Source organism: Antennarius striatus, chromosome 3, assembly GCF_040054535.1.
Source record: "Antennarius striatus isolate MH-2024 chromosome 3, ASM4005453v1, whole genome shotgun sequence".
Classification (NCBI taxonomy): domain Eukaryota; kingdom Metazoa; phylum Chordata; class Actinopteri; order Lophiiformes; family Antennariidae; genus Antennarius; species Antennarius striatus.
Window position 1 is genome coordinate 6354954 of NC_090778.1, and position 22070 is coordinate 6377023.

Sequence of the window (22070 nt, forward strand, 5' to 3'; positions counted from 1 at the left end):
CATGAACGATGGAAGCGCGCTCCCGAGACTTCAGGTGAATGAGTGGGAAGCAAAAGGAGCGGGATATGTTCATTGTGCGTCGCAGTAAAAGGAACAATTAGAGGAAAATGACTTGTGTTACGACGCTTGGGACGCATACTTTTATGACAACATATCTACTCTTCGTCATGGGATGCGTTGCACAGAAAGTAAGTTGACATTCGTTGAGGATACGTTAAAAAACATTGCGCAAACTTGCCTTCCAGCCTCACTTAGTGCCATGCTGACTTGTATGGAAAAGATCAAGCCACGGAGTCCGTTCATAAATTTTACTATTTAAGTGTTTTTTGCGTTCCTGCAGACAGTTGGACTCCGGGGGATTCGAGGAAAGTCATTTCAAGAAAAGTTAGGCGCCACTTTTGGTATCGGCACACGTCCGATGCACTTGCGTCAGCTGTATTTTAAATGTAAATCTAGTTTGTGTGTCTCGTCTGTCAATAACTTTGTGCGAACAAAATTCAGTGCGACGTTGTATGCAAAAGAAGACGCGCTACTTTTACAATTTCTACAACTGTATTTGCTTGAGTTCTGTCTGATAACAGAACATGACCTGCGTTCTTTCTCTCGGTGTTCTGCCTCCGCAATTGCGAAAACTATGTGGAAACAACCGACCTAACAAGAAGACGTTGTCATTCATAGTTGTACTATTAGTTTAATACATTTCGAACGGTATTTCCAGGAGATTCAGCCATGAAATGCGCCGGTTAGATTTTCGAGATGAGGATTTCAGTGACCTTGTTTATATTGTTCAAAATAACACACGTGCTGTCCATTTCCGACCCACAATGACCCACAATGACCCACAATGACCCACAATGACCAGCCAAATGCAGGAAAACGGGTTCCGATGCGCGTGGCTCGACGATTTCACCCACTTTTACATCATTTTTGGCCATCTTCTCAATGAATTCTCCAAGTTTCTGTCTGCTTTATAACGCGTTTAAACGTCTTTCAAAGTTGATCCTCTGGTGTTTTGATGACACAGACGTGTTTGGATGTCAGAGTTACAGACTGCTGAAGTGAGAACCACATTGAGAGTAAACCTTCGTTTGCGCAGTGGGCCTGCTTTTCAGTCTCATTGAGACACTTTTCCCAAGTGTTACCTCTGACGTTCAAGGGCCTCATGATCGGATAATTGCCTCTGATAAAACAGGAACGCGAACAGCCAGGGGTTGTTGCACTCGGGGCGTGTTTTTCATTCAATCCGGCATGTGATTGTTGTTGTACATGTTTTAGCTTCCCCTGCCACCTGAGTTGGACTTAACTGTGTGTAGGTCTGCGTTAGATTTTTTTTTTTTATTGATGATTTAATTCCATAAACTGAGGTGTCACTATGACCTGGTTTCTATATGAATAAGTGAACGTGTGGCTGAGGATGACAGGACGTGTTAGAACACTCATATTTTCAGAGGCCCTCAGTACTTACTCTACATGAACGGAACATTAGTGAATCTAGCTGGGAACAGAAATCCCCGTCTGTGATAGAACATGTATTCATTATTCTGTGATTTGATCACCACAATGTCATGTTGATCCCTAGCAGACAGTTTCAGGGAGGAAGCGTTATGGCATTGTTTGCCACTCATATTGCTGAAGAAAGTGACTTAAAGGGGATTGCCTCCCAGGCTGAATAGATATGACTCTGTGCTATTTGTGTGGTCCAGGGAATAAAAATCAGCAGCAAATTTATTAAACTGTAAGACTTGACATGCACCCTGCATGAGAGCTACTTTTCTAGTTTTGCAGCTGATTTGTTGAAGCAGCTAGAAGAAGTTTTTCATTAATGTGTGATGAGGAATAATAATAATAATCCTCTTGTGGGACCACGGTGCACTGGCATCGTGCCCGGAGTGTCCCCTGCCTCACGCCCTATGCCGCCGAGATCCAGCTCCCTGTGACCCGCTGCAGCAGATATAGCGGTGGTAATCTGAAGATGACTGACTCTTGTGGGACAGTGGAGGGTGTTATAATAGAGAAGGGTTACCCTTGAGTACTCCCCTTGGACATCCAAGAGTGCATTTCCAGCGAGAAGAAGCTTCCACCTGTCAAGAGTCATTTTGTTCCGCTGATGGATAATGGCGGCTCAGCGGCGTGATTCCTAGAACTAGAAAACAAAAGCCCTTAGTAGATTGAATTGTCAGGGACTCAAGCTTTAGTTCCTGTGTGCATAGGGTGTTCACTATCTTTGCGATTATCTGCCTGAGGAGGCACGGTAAATGATGTCTTTGTGCCCCAGTCCCTTTTGTATTAAGTTGATTTTTGGAGCAGCATAAACAAGCTTGGAATTTCTTCTATTCCCCTTGGGAAAAAAAGGGAAGTCTGTGGACAAGGGAGAGCAGCTTTGATCTACGTTTCGTTTTCTCTGTTTTATTTGCAGTGGAGGAAGAGGACGTTCAACTCTACGTGAACCGAGTCGTAGGGCCCCAATGTGTTCCTATATTCCTCCCTTGAATTATATGACAGCAGATGCAGGCCATAATTTGTCTGTGGACTGTAGAGCTCTTAACAGGGGCGGTGGGATGAAGAGCTCTCCTGCTGCATATACATTACCGTGGTTTGTTTTATGGAAGTCACACTTAAGTTTCAGAAGTATCATCAAAACTACAATTTTTTTATTATAATAGAGGAGATTATCATGTGATCTGCTAACCTCAGTAAAGCCAGACCACACACTGATCATAATTTTATACCTTTAAATTAAGTTTGCAGGTTGGCACCTGTTCTACTCCTGTTGGTTATGAAAGTATGATGCGATGATGCAGGGTATTTTAGACTGATCCTGATTGGACTATTGCTCTATACAGTGTCCTTTATTGATCATAATATAGGATAAATCTGAATTTTTGGCCACATACTGACAACCCGGAATCAAAAAGAATAATTTTTACCAAGATTATGGCTACAATACCAATAAATGTTTAACTGGTGACTCCTGACCTCTACTAAACAGATCAGTTGAGAGGACATATCACTCTGATTGAGTTGTTAGGACTACACTTTTATACAGTGGTTTGACTGAGTGATCCATCTTTGAAGTCATAAACAATCTTTGGCTAAGTGGACCAGCCTGCAGCTTTGTTCCAGGTCTCATGTGCCAGAATTACAATCAGAGACAAAGATGTTAACACCAGGCACTAAAAAAAGAAGTAAAACTAATCTCCATACTGTTCTCACAACCTGGAAGAAACAATATGCTCCATGTACTGCAGAATAAGAATATTAATTTATTCCTAAATAGGGGCTGCTTCCCTTCCCAAAGTTTGCAGAGAGAAAGCTGGTACAGGCTTCCTAGATATTAAACAGTCTCAATTTGAGAAACAGGATTCTAATCTTTCTTGTTGTGCAGGGGAGGCAATGTTTTTTTTCATACAGATGGTTAACCAGGGCACCACACCATTTGATTGTAAACTCACCCTGCGCTGAACCACAGCCGCTGACACAAGCCCACCAGGAGATGCATTTACATCACAGGGGAGATATGAGATAAACCCTGGGTTTGAGCATCAGTGCTTTTCACAGCTGTGGAGAATGACCTCAAGGAACTTCCTTGTCTGTATTTGGAGGGAGCTGTGCAAAATATACCCTGACATTGTGATGCAGCTGCAGACTTGTTTGAAAGCTTAAAAACCCCATCCCATCTCCTTTTCAGCTGCCTGCATCTTAGTACATGATTGGCAGTATCCGGGAAATCAATACGTTTTGAAAGGATGAACAGCTCCCAACCTTTTCTGCATTGTGTATTACCTAGGATGGTCATGTTGTGTCGGTGTGTGCTGCATTACTGTGTGAGATGTCTGTATCTCACTGCAGCCGAGCAACTCGGTTTGAGATTGACTGCTTTTTTATTCCAGTTTAATTAGTGGCACTTCTCATCTTGTTAGAATTGAACTTTTATTTGATTTGCGGTACAATTAGTCTCATCCTCATTGATTTTAAGAGGAATTCATCACGATCCCTATGCCTGTTCTAATATATAGCTGACAGAGTGAATATCTATCTGGATAGCAGTCTTGACTATGGTTGGATCAGAAACCCAGTTTCTTCATTCATTTATGGTTAATGGAAAATTAATAAAAGCCATATCATATTTTTTTCCATAATTCCGTAGTAGGGCTGATGTTGATCTGTTTGTGAAATTGACTGACTGTGAAGCATCCTGAGTGGACTGCTGCTGCTCAAGCGGTATCACTTTTTTCCTCCAGTGAACAGGGCTGGGGAGGATTCCTGCCCCCTTTTGAGGGGCCCGCCTGCCTGTTTATGAGCCAGTCAGGGGCTGTTTGTGCATGGGAGGCAGAGAGAGTGTGTGTTAACACTACTTCAGCAGAAGCCAGCTTGTGTTGCAGAGTTTTCACAGTGGTGTCGTCAGCCTGGGTGGTTTAAAAAAAAAAAATCCATATTGCAGCCAACATTTAGGCCAGACTGCAGACTTGTGTTTTGCCAAATAAAGGTGAAATGACAAGTAGTTTTTCTTGGCTTGTTCATCGTTTTTTCAAACCTAAAATAAATGATTTTTTAAAAAATTATTAAGCGGGGTAACTTTTTGAATCTCAGATGTACATTTGTGACAGAGGCATAATAGTTTCCTTTTGGTTCTTACCTGTTTTACTGATCACCTCCACATATATGCAAACATGCAGGCTCTTAGAAAAAAACATAGCTTTTTATTAGGTTGAAATAATATTTTTATAATATAATGGCTTTACACAAATAAATCGGTTCCACATCTGTTGGTGGACTTTAATTAGCCTATTTGGTAATTAAAAACCCTTCTGATCCCCACCAAGAACGTCTTTGACCTTTCAAACACAAAAAAGTTATGACGCAAAGTGTAAACAGTAGAATACTGTTAAACAAGGGCCTCTCAGTAATGACAGCAACTGGTCTGATGTTTCACTGAGTTGTTTCAGACAATTATGTGCTTAGTTGATCTATTACTGTACAGAGATGCCGTTGTCGGCAGCACAACTGGGGTGCAATGACCTGCCGTTTCTTATGTAAACTTTCAACTTGCCTTGTACCTATTATCATCACGTCACTAAATTATTATCTGCTCTCAGTTTGTGGAATGGCTCATCAAAACACGCAGCAGCCCATTGTTCTTCCATGAGAAAAGGCATCCTTGAATAATTAGCGGCCGGCCAGTGTGATGTAACAGAACTGAGATGTTCGGCATCATAAGAATGTCCCATTTCCATTCCACACTGTGGCACTTGGGGGCCCTTTCATGTGTAATCTAGCATGCACATCCCAGGCTGGTGGTGGACCTCCCGGCCGACTCATCTCGGTGGGAGCAGTGACAGTCTCTGTCCGTGACACAGTTCTTTCATCACAAATGAGATTTTACATCATACAAGGTGTCATTTGTTTTCAGATGGCTTTGTTTGCAAATCACTTTTTAACATCTTAGTTTCATTAACTTAGGTCTGAAGATAATGAATTCAATATTTCAAAGAGGGATTGAGGTATGGTCCCCAGAGCAACCTTATGATGAACATAAATGAACAAACATCCATTCTCTCTCTCCACTTTTTTTGTCCTGGAAGGGGACACGCTGTCCTTTTTCCCCCCCTGTTATGCCCCCATATTGTGAAGTGGTTCCCCTCATTGCGCAACCTTGCTGCAAACACTGTGAACCCCAAATCAGCCTGGTCTCTCTAACTTCAGCAAGAAAGGCATTTGGCCTGATAAAATGCCATATGTGTAATTCTTTGCTGGAGCACATACATTTCCCCTAAGTGTGCGGTCGTTGCATGTGTTGTATGCCATGTGTTAATGTAATTTCTCCCAAATGTCAGAGTGAAAAATTACTAAACACAACAGTAAAAACTGATAAAAATCTAAATTTACATCAGAATTGAGGACATAAAAAGTGATATCAAAAGTATGGCTCTTAAAAGAAAGAAGGATTAAAAGTTTAATTAGGAAACTATGACTTACAAACTGGTTATTTGGCTTCACAGACAGATCTGCCTTCATTTCAACTTCGCTGTCTGTCCAAGAAGAGTTACTTTTTGAAACACCACCAAAATTTGAATGCCGTATTTCCTCTGATCGCCACTTAACTGCCCAAAACAGTGGGATTATCATACAGCTCATTCCAGCATGATTGGTGACCCAGTTTGTGAAAATATCAGACACAAACACTAGTTTAACCTCAGGCAGAAAGTAGACACCTGTGAGATCAGGAAAAGAACATCACAAGCTCAGAATTGTGTCTTTGCAGTCAAGGTTTGCTCATGGAAAACTATGTGGAAAAAATAAAAAGCAATCATGTGTGGAGTGCTGAAGTCACAGATGGAGTGAAGTAAATCTAATCATGAGGGTCAGTGGTGAGATCTGATGATCTTATTTTTTGAAAATTAATTCTCTCAGAATGCAGTGTGTCCTTATTTTTACGCTCTAAAACCAAACAGGATATCATCCTCAGCGCTTCCCTCTTTGCCCTCACTGACCTTCCATGTGTAATATGCTGTGAGACTGCGTCATCCGTGGAAAGGCTTTTGGTTTGACCCTGATGACCTGAGAGCCAAGTGACTGATCCTGTCTACCAGTCAAGATTGAAAATGACATGTTGCTTACATAGAATATACCAACTGAGGAATGCCTTTCATAAATGCATCAGATGGAGATAGATGGTCGGTGTCTGACTCCATAGATGTGAGCTTTCCTGTTGACCCCCACCCCACTCTACCCATAGCTGCATTCTCAAAGTGATCTCTTATGCTTATGTTGCTTGCGGGTGTTGGTTTGTTACCTGCCAGTCAGTGTCATTCCCACAGTCCAGTATTGAGGCCAACTGGAAAGCTCATAAACACACAGGCCTCCTACAAAGGTCTGGTACATGACCCCCTGGCCCAGCCACACATCTGCCTCTGCTTAGGCTCCAGGTCCCATGTCCATCCCCACACACCTGGGAAGAATTACACCCAGCTTGTCTGAAGAAATACCCTCCCTAGGGTTACCAAGCAGGAAAAACACAAGCTTTGATATAAAGGCAGAACAGGAGGGTTGAATAGTTCAGGTTCAAGCTGGTTTATGTCTGAGAGTAATCAGACCACAGGCCGGGTGTATTATTTGTTGAAGGGTACCTTGGTTTTGATCCCTTTGACACGGAGAACTTAATCACTTAGCGGCCATTATCTGAAAACTCACTCATCTCAGAATGTAATATAATACTGGTCAATACTCTTAAACATAATACCAAAGCATAATAGAGGTAGCCTTGGCATTATCTGTGCTGAGCTCTAGTTGTAGACCTGCATGAATCACAGTCAGTAAAGCTGGAGTTAGATTTTCCAAACTCGTGTGAAGGTCCTCATGACAACAATTTCATCATTAGAGATAGTTTGTCTGGATGCTGTAGACGTTTGCATTTTTTGTGACCTGCATGGCCACTAGGCTACAACAGCTAAGGAATATGTCTGTGCATGTGTGGAATGTGTTTTCCTTTCAGACTCAAAGTAGTACAAACAGGAGTATTTTGTGTCTGTGGTATATAGTAGCTGTACGAGTTTGAGAGTCCATGTACAGTATATGGCCCTTTATTCCCTAAATTATTTGGGAATTTATATTCAGTAGTGCCTGAAAAACAGGTTGTAAATTATAATTCTAAACGTAATTTGATTGATATTGCAGGTATACTTCGACTGTGGTGCCAAGGTGGATGTTGTGGACGTCCAAGGCCTCATTCTGTCCCCTGGCTTCCCATATAACTACTCCTCTGGGACACACTGTGTTTGGCAGTTCTTTGTTCCTGCTGATTACCAGCTCATGCTTGAAATATTTGACTTTGACGTGTTTGAAAATCATGACTCTGCTACACAGTACTCTATCTCTAATTTTGAAGAGGAAGAAGCAGATGAAGAGGTGACCTTAACTCCTGGTAGCTTAGCGGCAGAAGAAACCGCATCAGAGGCCAAAGATCCGATGCCTCAGATTGTAGGGGATGTCATAAAGACTCAGCAGTCCTCCCTAGGTGGTGGGGTCAAACAAGTTGTGGTACAGGAACTATCCACAAAAATGGAGATTGCCAAAGTGTCAAATTCTGCGAAGAGATCAGCCGATGCCTCCTCCAACCTGTCGTCACTTCCCTCTCTTCTCCTCCATGGGGATGAACTTCTAGGAAACAAGGCTATCAACTCTATCTCCTCGTCCCAACTCAGGGGAGACTTCAATCCCAGCTCTGACCCTAGTACAGTTGTGGAGAAGACGACCCCTGCCTTGCCTCTCTCCACGGACTCGCCAGCCATAAGCCCAGAAACCCAGCATTCAGTACTAGATGCCTGCCCCCACGATGTTCTCTACATCTCAGACCTCATCACCTTTTCTTCCCGCTTCTGTGGGTCAAACCGGCCTCTCAGCAGTCAGCTAGTATTTGGCTCTGACCAGGAGATGGTGGAGGTCATCATGGAGCTCATCACCACCACTCACTGGGGCCGAGGCTTTGCTCTTCTTTTCCACTACCACAACCTGACAGAGCCAAGAGGGGACCGCCGCATCTCTGCTCCCACAGCTAGCAAAGTGGACTCCCTGCTGGCCGCGGTGAGCGGAGCTGCCTTCTTTGCTATGGTACTTACAAGTGTCCTGTGCATCATTTTCAGGTAACATGACTGCTTATCATAGAAAACAAAGTAAAAAAAAAGAAGATATATTAGGGATTATTAATCAATGCTCACATATTAGTCATTATACAGGGTGTCCCAAAAATGTATACACCCTTTTGCAGCTGATAAGGAAATTGATTTTGGATTTTTTGCAGACTAAACACATTGAAGTCAAAGATTTAAGATTTTTTTAAGATTTCATTTTTAATATACCTTAGTAATCCCCAAAGGGAAATTAAGAGCACACTCTAGTTAGTCAAATCAAATCCAATCACATGCATATGTTAGTATGTACAGGCCCAGAACAAACAAACACACACAGGGGGCCTGGCCTGTACCCATGTCGAGGGAGGTAGAATGGCAGGCAGCTCCTTCCGGTGCGCCCCAAATGAGCAACTTGTAAGGGGGACGGCGCCTTGCTCAAGGGCGCCTTGGCAGTGCTCTGGACACCTCCCACTGTCAGCAAGATGGCAGCAAGACTAAGCTTCAAAGAATGGAAATTCATTCTAAAATGCCACTGGAAATATGAAAGTGCTGTTAAGGTACAAAGACAATACAGGAGGGAGTCCCTCACGGCAAGGTTGCTGCACAGATTTTCTTGGACTTTACTGAAACATTATCAGGACTCTTTCTTCCTTTGTGGATATTCTCGATATCCGTGGTCTTCAGGAACGGTCTTCTTGTGGAGGTTCTGGCCAGTTCAATCAGCTTCAAACTCATCCCTAATTTGATCGACGCTAACTTGGGTTGGTTCTTTTTGAAACTCCCTCCTAAATTGTCTTTGGATTTGCAACTGTATTTCCATAGTTTCAGTAGCATATTAGAATGAATTTCCTTTCTTTAAAGTTTATTCTAGCTGCCATCACTGACTTCAATGTGTTTAATCTGCATAAAAAACAGGAACAATTCAGCTATCAGCTGCTAAAGGGTGTTTTTTTTTTTTTTTTGGAACACCATGTAGTTATTGGTGTTAATGTGGATAGCCTTTGGTCTTGTTAAAAGTACATCTGCTTTTCTCCAATGGATATATCAGATTCTTCAAATTCTACCAATGTGTTTTGACCCATGTCCATTTGTCTACAAACGTCTGGACAGATATCTGTGAAACTTGGTGGGAGGATAGGTCTTAGGCCAGAAGTGACCCCAACTAGTTTTAGATCCAGATAGAGGGATGGATCTAGTTTTTTTTTTCTTAGTGTTTTCTCTGATTTGCCAGAAAGAATCCATGGACCTTGAGTTAAAGAAAAACATCTGAATAAAAATCTGGATCCACAAAATTTGTGTGTTTTCATAGGGGGTGATCTTGATAAGTCTTTAAAGGAGACTGTTCCAACTTTGAGGTATGTGTTCTCATTACATTCCAGCTTGGTTTTGTTTTTTTAAATTCCACACTAGATTTTCTCCTTAGAAAATTCACAAATCTTATCATTGATTTCTTCCATGCATGAGAAGGACCGATGTTGAACATGCGCACAATGGCAAGTACATGTTCACATTTTTATGTTGATTCAGCTGGAAGCCTAGGTCCCTGATGTGGTGACCATTAGAGTTTAGTCAAGTTTGGCTGCAGCTGTGTGGTTTACTTGATGTGGCACATTCTAACACAGACAACGAAGTGTTCAAGGTGCACCACCTGGCATCCATTCTAGCACACAAAAGCACAGAGGCTGCATGAAAGTGAATGTGTGGAGAAATGGGACTTTAATGTAAATGGCATTGTCAAATCCAGAGGTGTGATTTGCAAGTTGTTCCCTCAAGTCCATCCCAGGGCACAATGAATACAGTTATGTTAGGTTTGCGGGTTGGTAATCCTATCTGTTTTATTCCACTGGCCCAAATAGATTAAGATTGCAGAAAGATTTTGCGGCTTTTTCAGTAGCTGGCTGTGAGAAACACTCCTCTTTAATAAGATTTGTGTTAATTTTAGCTCGGTGTCTCTGGTTCATCTGTTCGGCGCAATAACTCCACAGGTCCTCCCTGTTAATGATGGGGAAACTGGAAACACATGTTCAATAAAGTGTACACATAATTAGCAAGAACAACGTGAGTCAGTCAGAAGCCAGGAAACGTATTATCATGAAAAGCCCCAATCATGAGCAGCCTCAGTAGCTGCTCTGTTCTCATCCTGTTGCTGCCCTTTACAGTATTTGTTTTCCGTCATTAGTTTGGTGAGCTATGCAAGATCTTGCTAGTTTAAAGAAGTAAAGTGATTACCTCTCAACATCCCTTCTGGTCAGAAAAGAGCCAAATGCTAGTGAGAGTCATAGTGGGGGTTACCCTCAGTAGCCAGTGGTTGTAAACTGAAGTCATTCTTAATAAAGAGGGAACAAGCTCAAGCATTTAATGCACCATTGGATCATGATGAACTCACAAGTAATCCACAAGTAATGGATTAATGTGTCAGCAGGTAAGGGTGTGTGTCTTAGTTCTTAATAGAATGTAACGTTATACTAGACATAATCAGATCTTGACAGTAAACATTGAGTGAGATGGTGTCTATGTCAACAAGCGAAATCTTTATTAGATGGTGTTAGTTGTTCCATTTTTTTTTAAACTAAGTTGTCCATTGTGGAAAAAGTGGGTAGCATCTATACAGGCGTGTATTAGGATATGTCTGTAAAGTCTGTGACGTTTGTTTTCCAGACCCAAACTGTGTCCAAAAAGAGCCAACTCCTGTGCTTCCAGCAACTCCGAGGTACAGACACCACTGTCCACTTGGTCTACCTGTCATTGTCATTCTCGTGTTTCCTGTCTTCCTCTCTTCCTCTCTCGATTGCTTTACAGAGTGCATTCCTCTGAAAACTGAACTTATCAATCAATCAACCAACCTTTATTTATATAGCGCTTAATCACATTATTGGACATTTCAAACCCAACAGAACCCTCCAGAGCAAGCATAAGCGACAGTGATGAGGAAAAACTCCTTCGTTGAGGAAGAAACTCCGGGCAGGCCGCAGAGTCTGGTCATCTGCCTTGACCAGTTGGGTGGGAAAGGAAATACACTGGGGATAGAGACAGGGTGAAGAAAAGAGAAAGAGAAATGGAGACTGGCAAATAGGTCAGATAGAATTTGCAGTCCAAATTGTGCTGTAGTTGCTGAAGTGGGGGCAGGATTTCCAGGTCTTCCATACTTGCTCCCCACCTGTCGAGCAGAAGCACAAAGAAGGCAGCAGTATCTTGCAAAAGTCTAAATTAAGTCTAATTTAACATTAGTAGGAAAAGGAAAGAAAGAGAAGTAACAGAAACTCCAAAGTAATTAAAGTAACTCCCTTTAATGGAAGAGACAGAGAAAATGCCCTCAGCAGTCTAGACCTATAGCAGGTTATCTAGTAGAATCTGTGTTGTTTTTAATAGTAGGCTTTATCAAAGAGGAGGGTTTTTAGTCTACTCTTAAATAAGCTAAGGGTGTCTGTCCCCCGGACCGAGGCCAGGATATTGGTCTGTTGGCTGGTAGGTTCGGGGTATCTTCCAGTCGACTTCTCATGTGAGGTGTCACAAGCTCCATTGAGAGCTCCCAGAGGAATTGTTGTCGTCCATGGGTGATGCCTGTGTAAACTTCAGGGTGCTGCGCCCTGTAAAGTGTATAGGTATTCAGAGAGGCGACGTCAATCATGTTATGCCAGAGCACCAGGGGGCCATCGCTGCGTGTGGTGTTTGCAGGTGTAGTTGCCAACCATCTGGTCCATAGTATCCACTCCTCCTTTTGTCTTATTGTAGAAGAGCATTGCTTCTGGCTTTTTCTTTGGGCTGGTTTCATCCACCGCCCTGCTGTGGTGCATTGTGCTAAGCAGCAGAACAGCCTTTCCCTTCTTTCTTACATAGCTGATCATGGTCATGTTGCCATTGAACCCAAATTCGGTGCTGTGGACCTCTCTGGACCTGGAAGCCTTCATGACTGGAGGGAATCTCTGGCTTGTTCTGTCGCAAAGTTCCCACAATAGTCAGGCCCTCTTCCAGGAGATGCTCTGCAAGAGGCACACTGATGAAGTTGTCAGTGGTGTGTCTGAATCCACTGCACAACTGACAGTGTTTTCCCCCAGATTCTTCTGGACGTTTTCCCCTGGTTGTCTCCCTAGGTGCACAATCCCATCAATTGCATATGGGCTCGTGCATCACAAACCCAGAAGATCTTCATGCCTTACTTACAGAAGCTGGGTCCTCCCTTTGAAAGGCACGAGTTGTTCGTCCACTGTCACACAATCACTGGGGATGAATTTGTACCGGCAGTTTGGTTACTTTTCTCCACTATCTCCCTGTGTCTGATGCTGGTCTTTCTCCCTCTTTGTTTGTGCATGTCAGCACCTTTTCAATTACATCATCAGACATGAACCCCTTCCATGCATCTATTGGGGAGACGGTCCTAAACCCAGGTACAGGTCCTGTCCAAATACGTATAAAACTGACTTGGTGTTGCAGCCTGTCTGGGGGGGTAACTCTGCCCAGTATGAGTCCTTGTGGCTCCGTCGGTCCGGCACAACATCTATGTCCTCTTCAGACAACTTATCAGGGGACTCATGCGTGTCTGACAGCCCTTGTCTAGTGGGGGGACAATAGGCTGGTTCTTCCATATCTGACATTTCAGAATCTGAGTCAATGACTGCGTCTGGCTCATCATTCCATCCGTCCTGAAACATTTGCAGGACACGGTCCACAGAGAGCGGAGCTGGCCTCCTATTAGCCAATTTACCATGGATAAAATAAACACATGTAGCCGGTAAAGTGATCAAACTTTAGAATATATCACTAAAAATTAAGTTCATAAATAGATAAATGACTTGCAAGTCATACCAGCTGGCTGCAGATGTGGAGGATGTGCACGGTGCAGCAGAGGTCGTTTGGCTCGCTGTCAGCCCCGGTTGTGTGTGTGGAGGCCTTGCTGGATGTTGCAAACGCCTGCCGGGCTGCTGGAGGCTGAGAACAGGGTTGTGAATGCCCTCCATCCTGCTGGAGGCTTGGGTTGTGTGTCTGGAGGCGGTTCACGGAGCTGCTGAAGTTGGCTCCTGGGTGGAGAGCTTGCTGACACCAGGTGTGGTGAACGGAAAGTTCCAGCAGAAGTGAATAATTGACGACATTAGTCTGAGTGGGAGTGTAAAAGTGGCTAAAAAGTAAAGGTTAATACAAAAATCCATCAAACCTATTTGGGGGTCTTATGTGACCCCACTCGTGGATGAGTAGGTTAGTGATACAAAAACTGTCTTCTTCTTCTCCTTTCGGCTTTTCCCTTCAGGGGTCACCACAGCAAATCAGTTCCATCAAACCCTGTCTTCTGCATCCTCTTCTCTCACACCAACTACCTTTATTTCCTCTTTCACTACATCCATAAACCTCCTCTTTGGTCTTCAAAAAACTGTAATTTCTTGAAAATAATTTACGTTAAAAAAATGAGAATGGCCTCATGTCACAAACATATTTTATGAGGAATACCTGGAATATGACTACAGTATATTACAAGCTTTTATTTTGAAGCTGCTGAAGAAAAATAACCAATGGGGTCATGCCTGATTCCACATGTGCATCTAAGGGTAAGAGTGTTTGTCAAGAGGCTTCTTAATCATTTCATTATTTTATTTTTAAACTGCCTCAATTTATGTAGCATTACTTCCTGTTGATAATGGCAGAAAGCCACAAGTTTATGAAAGGAGAAACATTATTGGACGGCCTGTCTGAAGCAGGGGCAACCAAATGGCCACCATCTAGACTAGTGTGATTTTTCAATGCTGAAGTATTTTCACAATTAAATGTTATATATTTTCTTCCTTAAGTGCTAGCACGTTGAGATGTTTTTTAATGATATTATTAATAGAGAAGCTTGTCTGCAGATTAATAATAAACTGGAGACTTTATTAAGAGTAACACAAAAGAGTTCTGCTTCACCTCCATAATACCACCTCACATTAGTCTGATTTGACCTGAAAAAACCTTCAACACTGTTTGATAGCAATCTTTGTGTGCTGTTGTGGCTGAATGCTGGCTTTATTGCTTGCTTCCTTATGGGGAAATCTGCGCTGAACGTATTTTGCAGTGCTTGTCATATTGGAGCAGTATGGATTTAGTCAATTCTGTTGTGTGTTTGTGTTCTAGGAGCCAGAAGGAGTCCAGAATGTTGGGGCTGTGGTTAGTGAGCTTCAGCTGATCGCTGAGAATCAGACCAACCTGGAGGCAACTGTAGAGCTGGAAAACAACAGCCGGCATCACACAGGTTGGGAGGACAAACTCCTGCATCCACAAGCAGCACCCAGACTGAATTTAATGAGCATCTAAATCAGTGAAAAGTTGTAAAAATTTTAATATACAATATATTCCTTTTGGTCTCAGTTAAATGTCCAGTTTTGCAATAAACCCAAAGCCCACAATTTCTATATTTTGATGTCATTGTATTTTGATAAATATTTAATATATGTATCAATCTCTGATAAGACCTGACTTGAAAGTTATCTCGTACTTATATCTCTGCTAACCGTAACCACGCTTAGCTTTTGTTTAATCTCAGCAATGTCAGCTGTAAATAAAAATGGAAAACTTGTTTTTTACGAAAAAAAAAACAAGCTTGCACACGTTGATTATAGTTGAATCATTATAGCTTTATAAATATGTTTTGAGATCGTTGGCAGCTGGTGATAAAAAATTTGGGGAGAGCACAAAATTTCAAAACAATATAAAACTTGGTAATGTTGCCAAAACAATGATGTTCACGTTCCATTAATCCAGATAGAGAACAGAGTTCAAGCAAGTTTTTCCAATACAAGGAGAAAGGAGGTTTCACTCTGAAGATTCACCATTTCTCTAACCAAAGAAACAATGTTGACTATCCTAACAGGCTGGCAGTAGTGTTTCCTTGCTGTTTTTGTAAACAAATAACGTAATATTGACTTTTAATTTCACATTCCACTTAGTTATTTCCTCTAAAGAATATTGACTTCCTAACTGAAGAGCTGGAAGGACATTTGCATACAGTACATGTAGTTTTATTCATGGCAGGTGTGACCATGAAGACAGCTTTGAGAATTGTCCAGACACATTCTGTCTAAAATCATAAAATGTTGTTTGTTGACAATGAGAAGTTGGGAGGGTCTGGGGGACCTTAGACTTCAGTCAATCAATCCAATATAGTTTTGATAATACACATTTATAAATGAATGGTGACTGACCTTTTATATTTGTTGTATTCTTAAATATTTATTACCTGTTTAATACATATTGATGCATTTCAGTGGATTTTCTCCCCGGGATATTTAGAGGAGGAGCAGTGTGTCTTGTTTACAAACCACCACTGTGTAAGGCATTACTTTTAATGGAAAAAAGAAAAAAAACTGAGTATGAGGAACCCTCTAGGGGCACTGGGTGTGTCTGTACTGCTTTCAATGGAAAGGAAATTGCATCGGTCCAGGAGCGACACAGACTTGAACCTGGAACAATCTGAAATCTTCCCTCTGTCATTGGCACTGAACTCAGGCGGAGAGGTCTGTTGGTTGAGACATTTAACCCACAAAGCAACCTGGGAGTATTTTGAACAACTGGGGAATTCAGTCCCTCACTATGTGTGCTCTCTAGTCACAGTGTAAGGAGTTTACAGCAAAACATGCAGCTTAGAAACAAGGAGTTCAGATTGGCCTACTCTGCATGTTGTTTCATTTAGCTGGTTCAATTGTAGTACATTCATAAGCTCTGCTGATTAAAGTCCTCACTTAAAGGAGTAGTCATGGGAAATCAATTACAGTATTGGCAGAAATAAAAAATTCAAAAGAGAAACTTTTGAAATGACTGCAAGTATGAAACAGTTATCAGTGTTCTTTATTTATTTTCTGTCTGTAGTCATTGCTGGTGGTGACACTTCGCAGAAGGCAGAGGTGGACCTCTCCTGCAGTGGGCTGACTGAACTGGACCTTGATGCAGACGAGGTTTTCATTGTATCTCTTGCTCCCAGCCCAAGCAGGCCACCCTCATCAGCTCCGGCAGTAAGGCCCAGTATTATGCTCCAAGGCTAAATCATAATGCTATGAATGTGTGTCTCTGACAGCAGGGCTAGTATGCCAGATCAGTTTTCCCCAACCTTTTTTACACCACAGACCAGTTTAACGTCAGGCAATAGTTTCACAGACCGGCCTCTAAGTTGTGGCAGATAAAGACAACAAAATAAAATGATATGACCAACTAATCAGATAAGTCAAATGTAAATAATGTAAGTTATGTATTCTTTCTGTGTGACCTTGTACCAATTGACCCATGAACTTGTCCACGGCCAGGGGATTGTGACCACTGGTCTAGATGATGTATCTTCCCTGAAGGTTAATGCTATCCTTGCACCAACCTACTCCTGAGGCTGTCATTTAGGACCAAAGGTGATGTCACTGTGCCTCTTGAATTTAGTCTGTAGTTTCCATTTTTTGAGGTGTGCTGTTGGCTCCAACGAGGATTTTCACTGCAAGATTGTTTAGTAATGGGTGTTTTTTTTCCCACTTTGTTGATCATCAAGTTTGAACATGTTTGTAGATGACAGTATTTCACCACTACACTACCAATGACGGCAAAAGCAAATAAATTAAAAAATGGATTTTTACCACTAACTGTGTCTCAATGAATCGCAAGTCAGTTTATTGTTAGATTCTCCTAAAATGTGCATTTCAGCGAATAACATTTTGCAAACAGTATTAACTGTCCCTGCAAGAATTATGTACCTCAATTGGACCTTCTTGTTTAAAGATACATATAAATTGACAGGATATTAGCTGTGACAAAAATTTTGTTGTTTGTACTAAGTACCAAATACTTCCCTGAAGCTCAGTGGGTGATCTGCTCACTTTGGTGAAATGATCGCTGAACCAATGAACGTCAGAGGTGACAGGGCATGTAGTGCTTTTAATTGACCCAGTGTTCCTAATAAAGCTGACACCATTATTGGCGTATGCATGGTCCAGTCCAAAACTATGAGGACTATGTGGACATGAATGGGAACTGATAATTAAAAAAGAGGGGAGGAGTGTTCGGGAAGAATCAACAGTTCCACCAAGCATTCTCTCTTTGCTCTCTTTTGTATTCTCTTGGAATAAGTGTTGGCATAAAACAGCTCTGGCAGCTTTTTGAAGGACTGGCAGGCTTTTCTGTAGCCTAGGCTAATGGAGTATTATCTACAGAGCCAGATTCCCAGCTCCAATTGTGTGTGTGTGTGTGTCTGTGTGTCACGCTTTGGCACGCAGTGTGTGGTCTGTCTCTGTGTGTCCGCAATGTAGATGTCCAAGCAACTACCGTTTAAGGGATGTTACACGGCAAACAGTGGCAAAGTTCAAATTCAACTTCCAAAAGCCATTCGCAGGTGACCTTCAAGGTGTCCACTGCAAACAGATTTCCCCAAATATATGTAATTAAGCAATTGCAGTGCTGGAGCTAAAGGCAATTAAATTTTGATCAAAAGCGTTTTGTATATTCTTAACAGTGAACCTGAAAGACTGTTTCCTGGAGAGTATGTTGAACTCCTCCAGGCACACTGTTAGGGTCTCTGGTCCCGCCTTTGGTACCACAGTTTGAACCATCGATTAGCTGATTTCTCACCACGTGTGTGTCAAATCTAAATCTTAAAGTCGGCATTGTGTTAATGGGGCTTTAGCAAACCAAAAGAACATTTTATTTAAAGCCCTAGCTAATTCTTGTCTAGACAAAGCTAGCTACTAGTGACTCTGTGAAAAGGATTATCTGGACTCGTTCTCTGTCTGTTTTGGCCACCCCTAAAACCTTTCCCCCATGATCAACAGCAGCTGACTGACCAGGAAGGCTAATGCGGCCTTTACACATCTAACCTGTTGATCAGTCAGTTTCTTATGGTTGTTCAAGAAATTAAGGCCCATTCAAGACTAAATGCAGTAAATTAGTCCCTCAAATTATAATCTGAACTGTCATGTACTGTCCAGATATACAACGGCACTAATGTGAACAAAATCTTTCTGGAAGCACAGGCTGTTCCTTTGACAGCTTTAAGTTAATGTTCTTCATATATAATGATTCAGATTGGTGAGGGAGCCAGACGCCTAGCTGGTTGGATGTGAGACTGAGCAGGCCAAGCTAATCAGCACAGTTCCGTCTTGTTAATCCATTAATGTATTACAAATCACAACCTGCAGAGAGAAATTCAGGTGTTAGGAGGAATTGCAGCTGCTGCAACCAACCAACTGCTGATCAGTTTGGATCAGATAAAGTAAATATTGTGGAAAAGATGGATCAATTTCTCTGTAGTTTCTTTTTTTATGTCTTCCTTTGTGGAAAAATAGATGTGATACCTTCATTGGATCGGTCCAGGACATTTCTGTCCACCTGTCCTCATTTACATCTACTCTTAATTTCCCTTTGGGGATCAAATCAGTATATAATTAAAAAAATTTTTTTTTAAATTACTGAAGGATAAAGCAGCTACTGTTTGAGTCCTGTTTGTCCATCGATGCTCAAAACCAAAGATGGATGTTGTGATTCAATAACAAGCTTGCTTCTCAGTGTAGGTCACTGACCATTGCAGCTGCAGTTGAGTGCTTGAGCATAATGCTACCTTTGATATGTGAGCTATTTACATTGTGTGGTCATCTTTATTCCTAATTACTTTGTTTATCCTCTCTAAATCATTCAACTGTTTTCTTTCAATGTTTGTTCATGTGTTGCTCATAAATTCTTTTGTGCTTCTTTGCTTGAAGTTTGAAATTTAAAACTGCCATATTTGCAACCAGATTCTTCATAAGGGATTATATGCACGGCTGCAAGTGGACATGCTCCGACACCTTCAAAGCCCTCTACGGACACCCCCAGTCTCCTCTATTGATTTCTACACTGATGCATTCTATCTTTCTCAACAGAGGGAAAGATTTTTGAGGAATAGTGATACTGGTCCCAGCCCCACAGGTGACTGGCTATCACCTGACTCCAACGATTCATCTGGTGGCACCAGGTCCATGAAAGACCGTGGCGGCACCAGACCAAGAGCGTGGAGTGTACGCACCTTCCAGGATTTCCTCCCTCCACTGCCGCAGCTGCATAAGAAGTGGTGCAGCTGGAACTCCACTAGTCCCTTCACCAAACTGGTGGACAGCGTTAGTACCTCAAACTCCTTTTCACTGCGATCAAGTTGTGCTTGTAACATTACACAGCTGTAATTTTAAACATTTAAAACTGAGGAATTCAGTTCAGATTTCCTAAGAGTTTGAAATGTTACACTACTCACTGTGCACTCGCCGGTGTAGCTTACACTTACATAGAACGGAACAATCTTTAGGGCTTTTAATTACATGCGTGCCTTTCCTTATCGATCTGTCTATAGCTGTCTCTCAATTTAGCAGTTGCATCCTTCAAAGAATTTAGTCCTTTGTAAGCCATGAAGGATGTGCCAAGTTTGAGGTCCACAGAATTTCATCAGTTCTCCCAGTCTTTACCTTGTGTTACAAACATAAAGCCTGTCACTTAGCAACATTTAATCATTGTAAAAGCTGAGGTGGAAGTGCTAGGAGTAAGTAAATTTTTTATTGTGCATGTGTGCACCCTTTTACTATAGAAACTGGTGTGTTAATTACACCAATGAAATCTGTTTTTTGGGAAAAACTAAACTCCTCGTGTGCTGCATTTGAAGGCTGTCCAACTTGTTCTACACTAATGCATTTGGACTTCAGATCAAGCCTTTGAAGGATGCAACCCTTACATGGAGACATAGGTTGTGTGAAAAACTCAAGAGGGGTTAATAGTCTTTCGTCATTACAGGCTCCATCCAGGTTGGTGACTGAGTGCAGTGGGGACAACAACAGGAAGGTTTTCTCTGAGGTGGACCTTGGGAACAAGGTGGACGACAGCATCATCTCTGACTCATCCATCAGCAATGCCTCCTACCCCCTTACACAGCACGCTCAGAGGCAACGGCGTCTCAACTCCACCAGCAACCTACGGCGCTCACGCTTCAGCGGGCCCTGTTTTGGTCTGCTCTCTGGTATGGCAGACCCAGCAAGGTTGCCTGCTGCTCCTCATGCCCAGGATCCTCCCCCAGAAACCAGCCCTGGTGCCTCTTCCTCTACACAGTCTCATTTTGAGAGTGGCCAGGTCGGAAAGAGGTCGGAGTTCCCCGGCGAGGGCGATCACATCAGCGTGCCTGTGTTTGCCATCACTGAGGAAGAAGACCGGCAGCCTCTGGTCTTATCTGAGCACCTGGACCAGACCTCTGGCCTCAATCTACTGGTTAGGGGGACATATGAGGAGAAGAAGCCGGTCGCTGCTGGCCTCAGCAATCAGAGCCAGAGGGCTAGAACGGAGTGGAGGCCATGGGGGAGTCAGGTATCAGGAGAGGCTGGGCTATTCGCCTCCTGTCCACTCACCCCTATGATTGAGTCAAACTTAGTCAGTGACAGCCAGCCACCTCTCAGTCAGTCCACAGTATTGTGCAGTGTGACCAATCAGATGTAAACAGGTGGCCTTTTAGTTGGTGAAAAGAGCAGGAACTCTGATGGGCCAATTATTTTTGCCACAAAGTGAAATATATATATATAACCAACTTCAATTTCTGAAATCAACTTTTACTATTATGATTACTTCATAGACATAAGCCTCTTGTTGGCAAACATATATCCACACTCTAGCTGTTTTGTTATTTTTGTTTATTTTGTTTGTATACAGATGGAACATTATGCTGCTTATCAAGCCAAGGAGCTAACTGTTGTGGTGTTATGTGTTTAAAACATGATTGCAAACATGAACAAAAGTATTTCCTGAGTGAGTACTCGATAATCCCCAACTCTTAGGAGCACTTTTAGCTGGATTAAATATTTTCATGCAAGTTTTAATACTCCAACCACTGCACTTTGCTTTCAATACACAGGATCATTCATTGTGGAGTTTGCGCTGCCCTGTGCCAGATTTCTGTTTTTTCACCTTTATGTGGATAGATTTTAGCACAGGCCAAGTGTTAAGGCAATTACTTATGTACTACCCCAAAATGTTCTGCAGAGAATAGACTGTGTATAGAACATGTACTCTGAAGGCTCATACTGGATTATAAAAGGGAAATCAAAATAAACAAGCATATTGAATAATATACACCGGTGTAGAAAAAGATTGTCATTCATATACTATGTCCTTGATCTGATGCGAGACATTACATTATCACAAACAAATCATTGCTTTTGATCTGGTGTTTGACCTGATTTATGATTTCAAAGATTTAATCACTTCCTTTACATGAAATTAAAAATTGGATTTTTATTGTGAGAAAAAGACTAATCACCTACTTATCACTGCTTACAACAGATGACACAATGTTATCCTGAATTTGTGCGTCACTGGAAAATTAATAAAATCACTATTTCTCTTCTTCATGTAAGAGTCCATTCTCAATTTGTGTTTCCACCCCAAGCTTGACTAAGTTGTATGCTGGATGATCAAATTCTTCCTGGTTATACATTTGTTCCTGAAAGG

General features: G+C 42.1%; 1 protein-coding gene across 1 annotated transcript; it reads left to right on the forward strand.

Moving 5' to 3' along the window:
- Positions 1–21970, forward strand: si:dkey-112e17.1 (uncharacterized). The gene is made up of 7 exons (XM_068310505.1): positions 1–188; positions 7675–8639; positions 11286–11337; positions 14724–14841; positions 16455–16597; positions 19475–19708; positions 20370–21970. Exons 1-7 carry the CDS (start codon positions 108–110, stop codon positions 21060–21062), a joined length of 2286 nt encoding a protein of 761 aa, XP_068166606.1. The 5' UTR covers positions 1–107; the 3' UTR covers positions 21063–21970.
- The last annotated feature ends 100 nt before the right edge of the window (positions 21971–22070 follow it).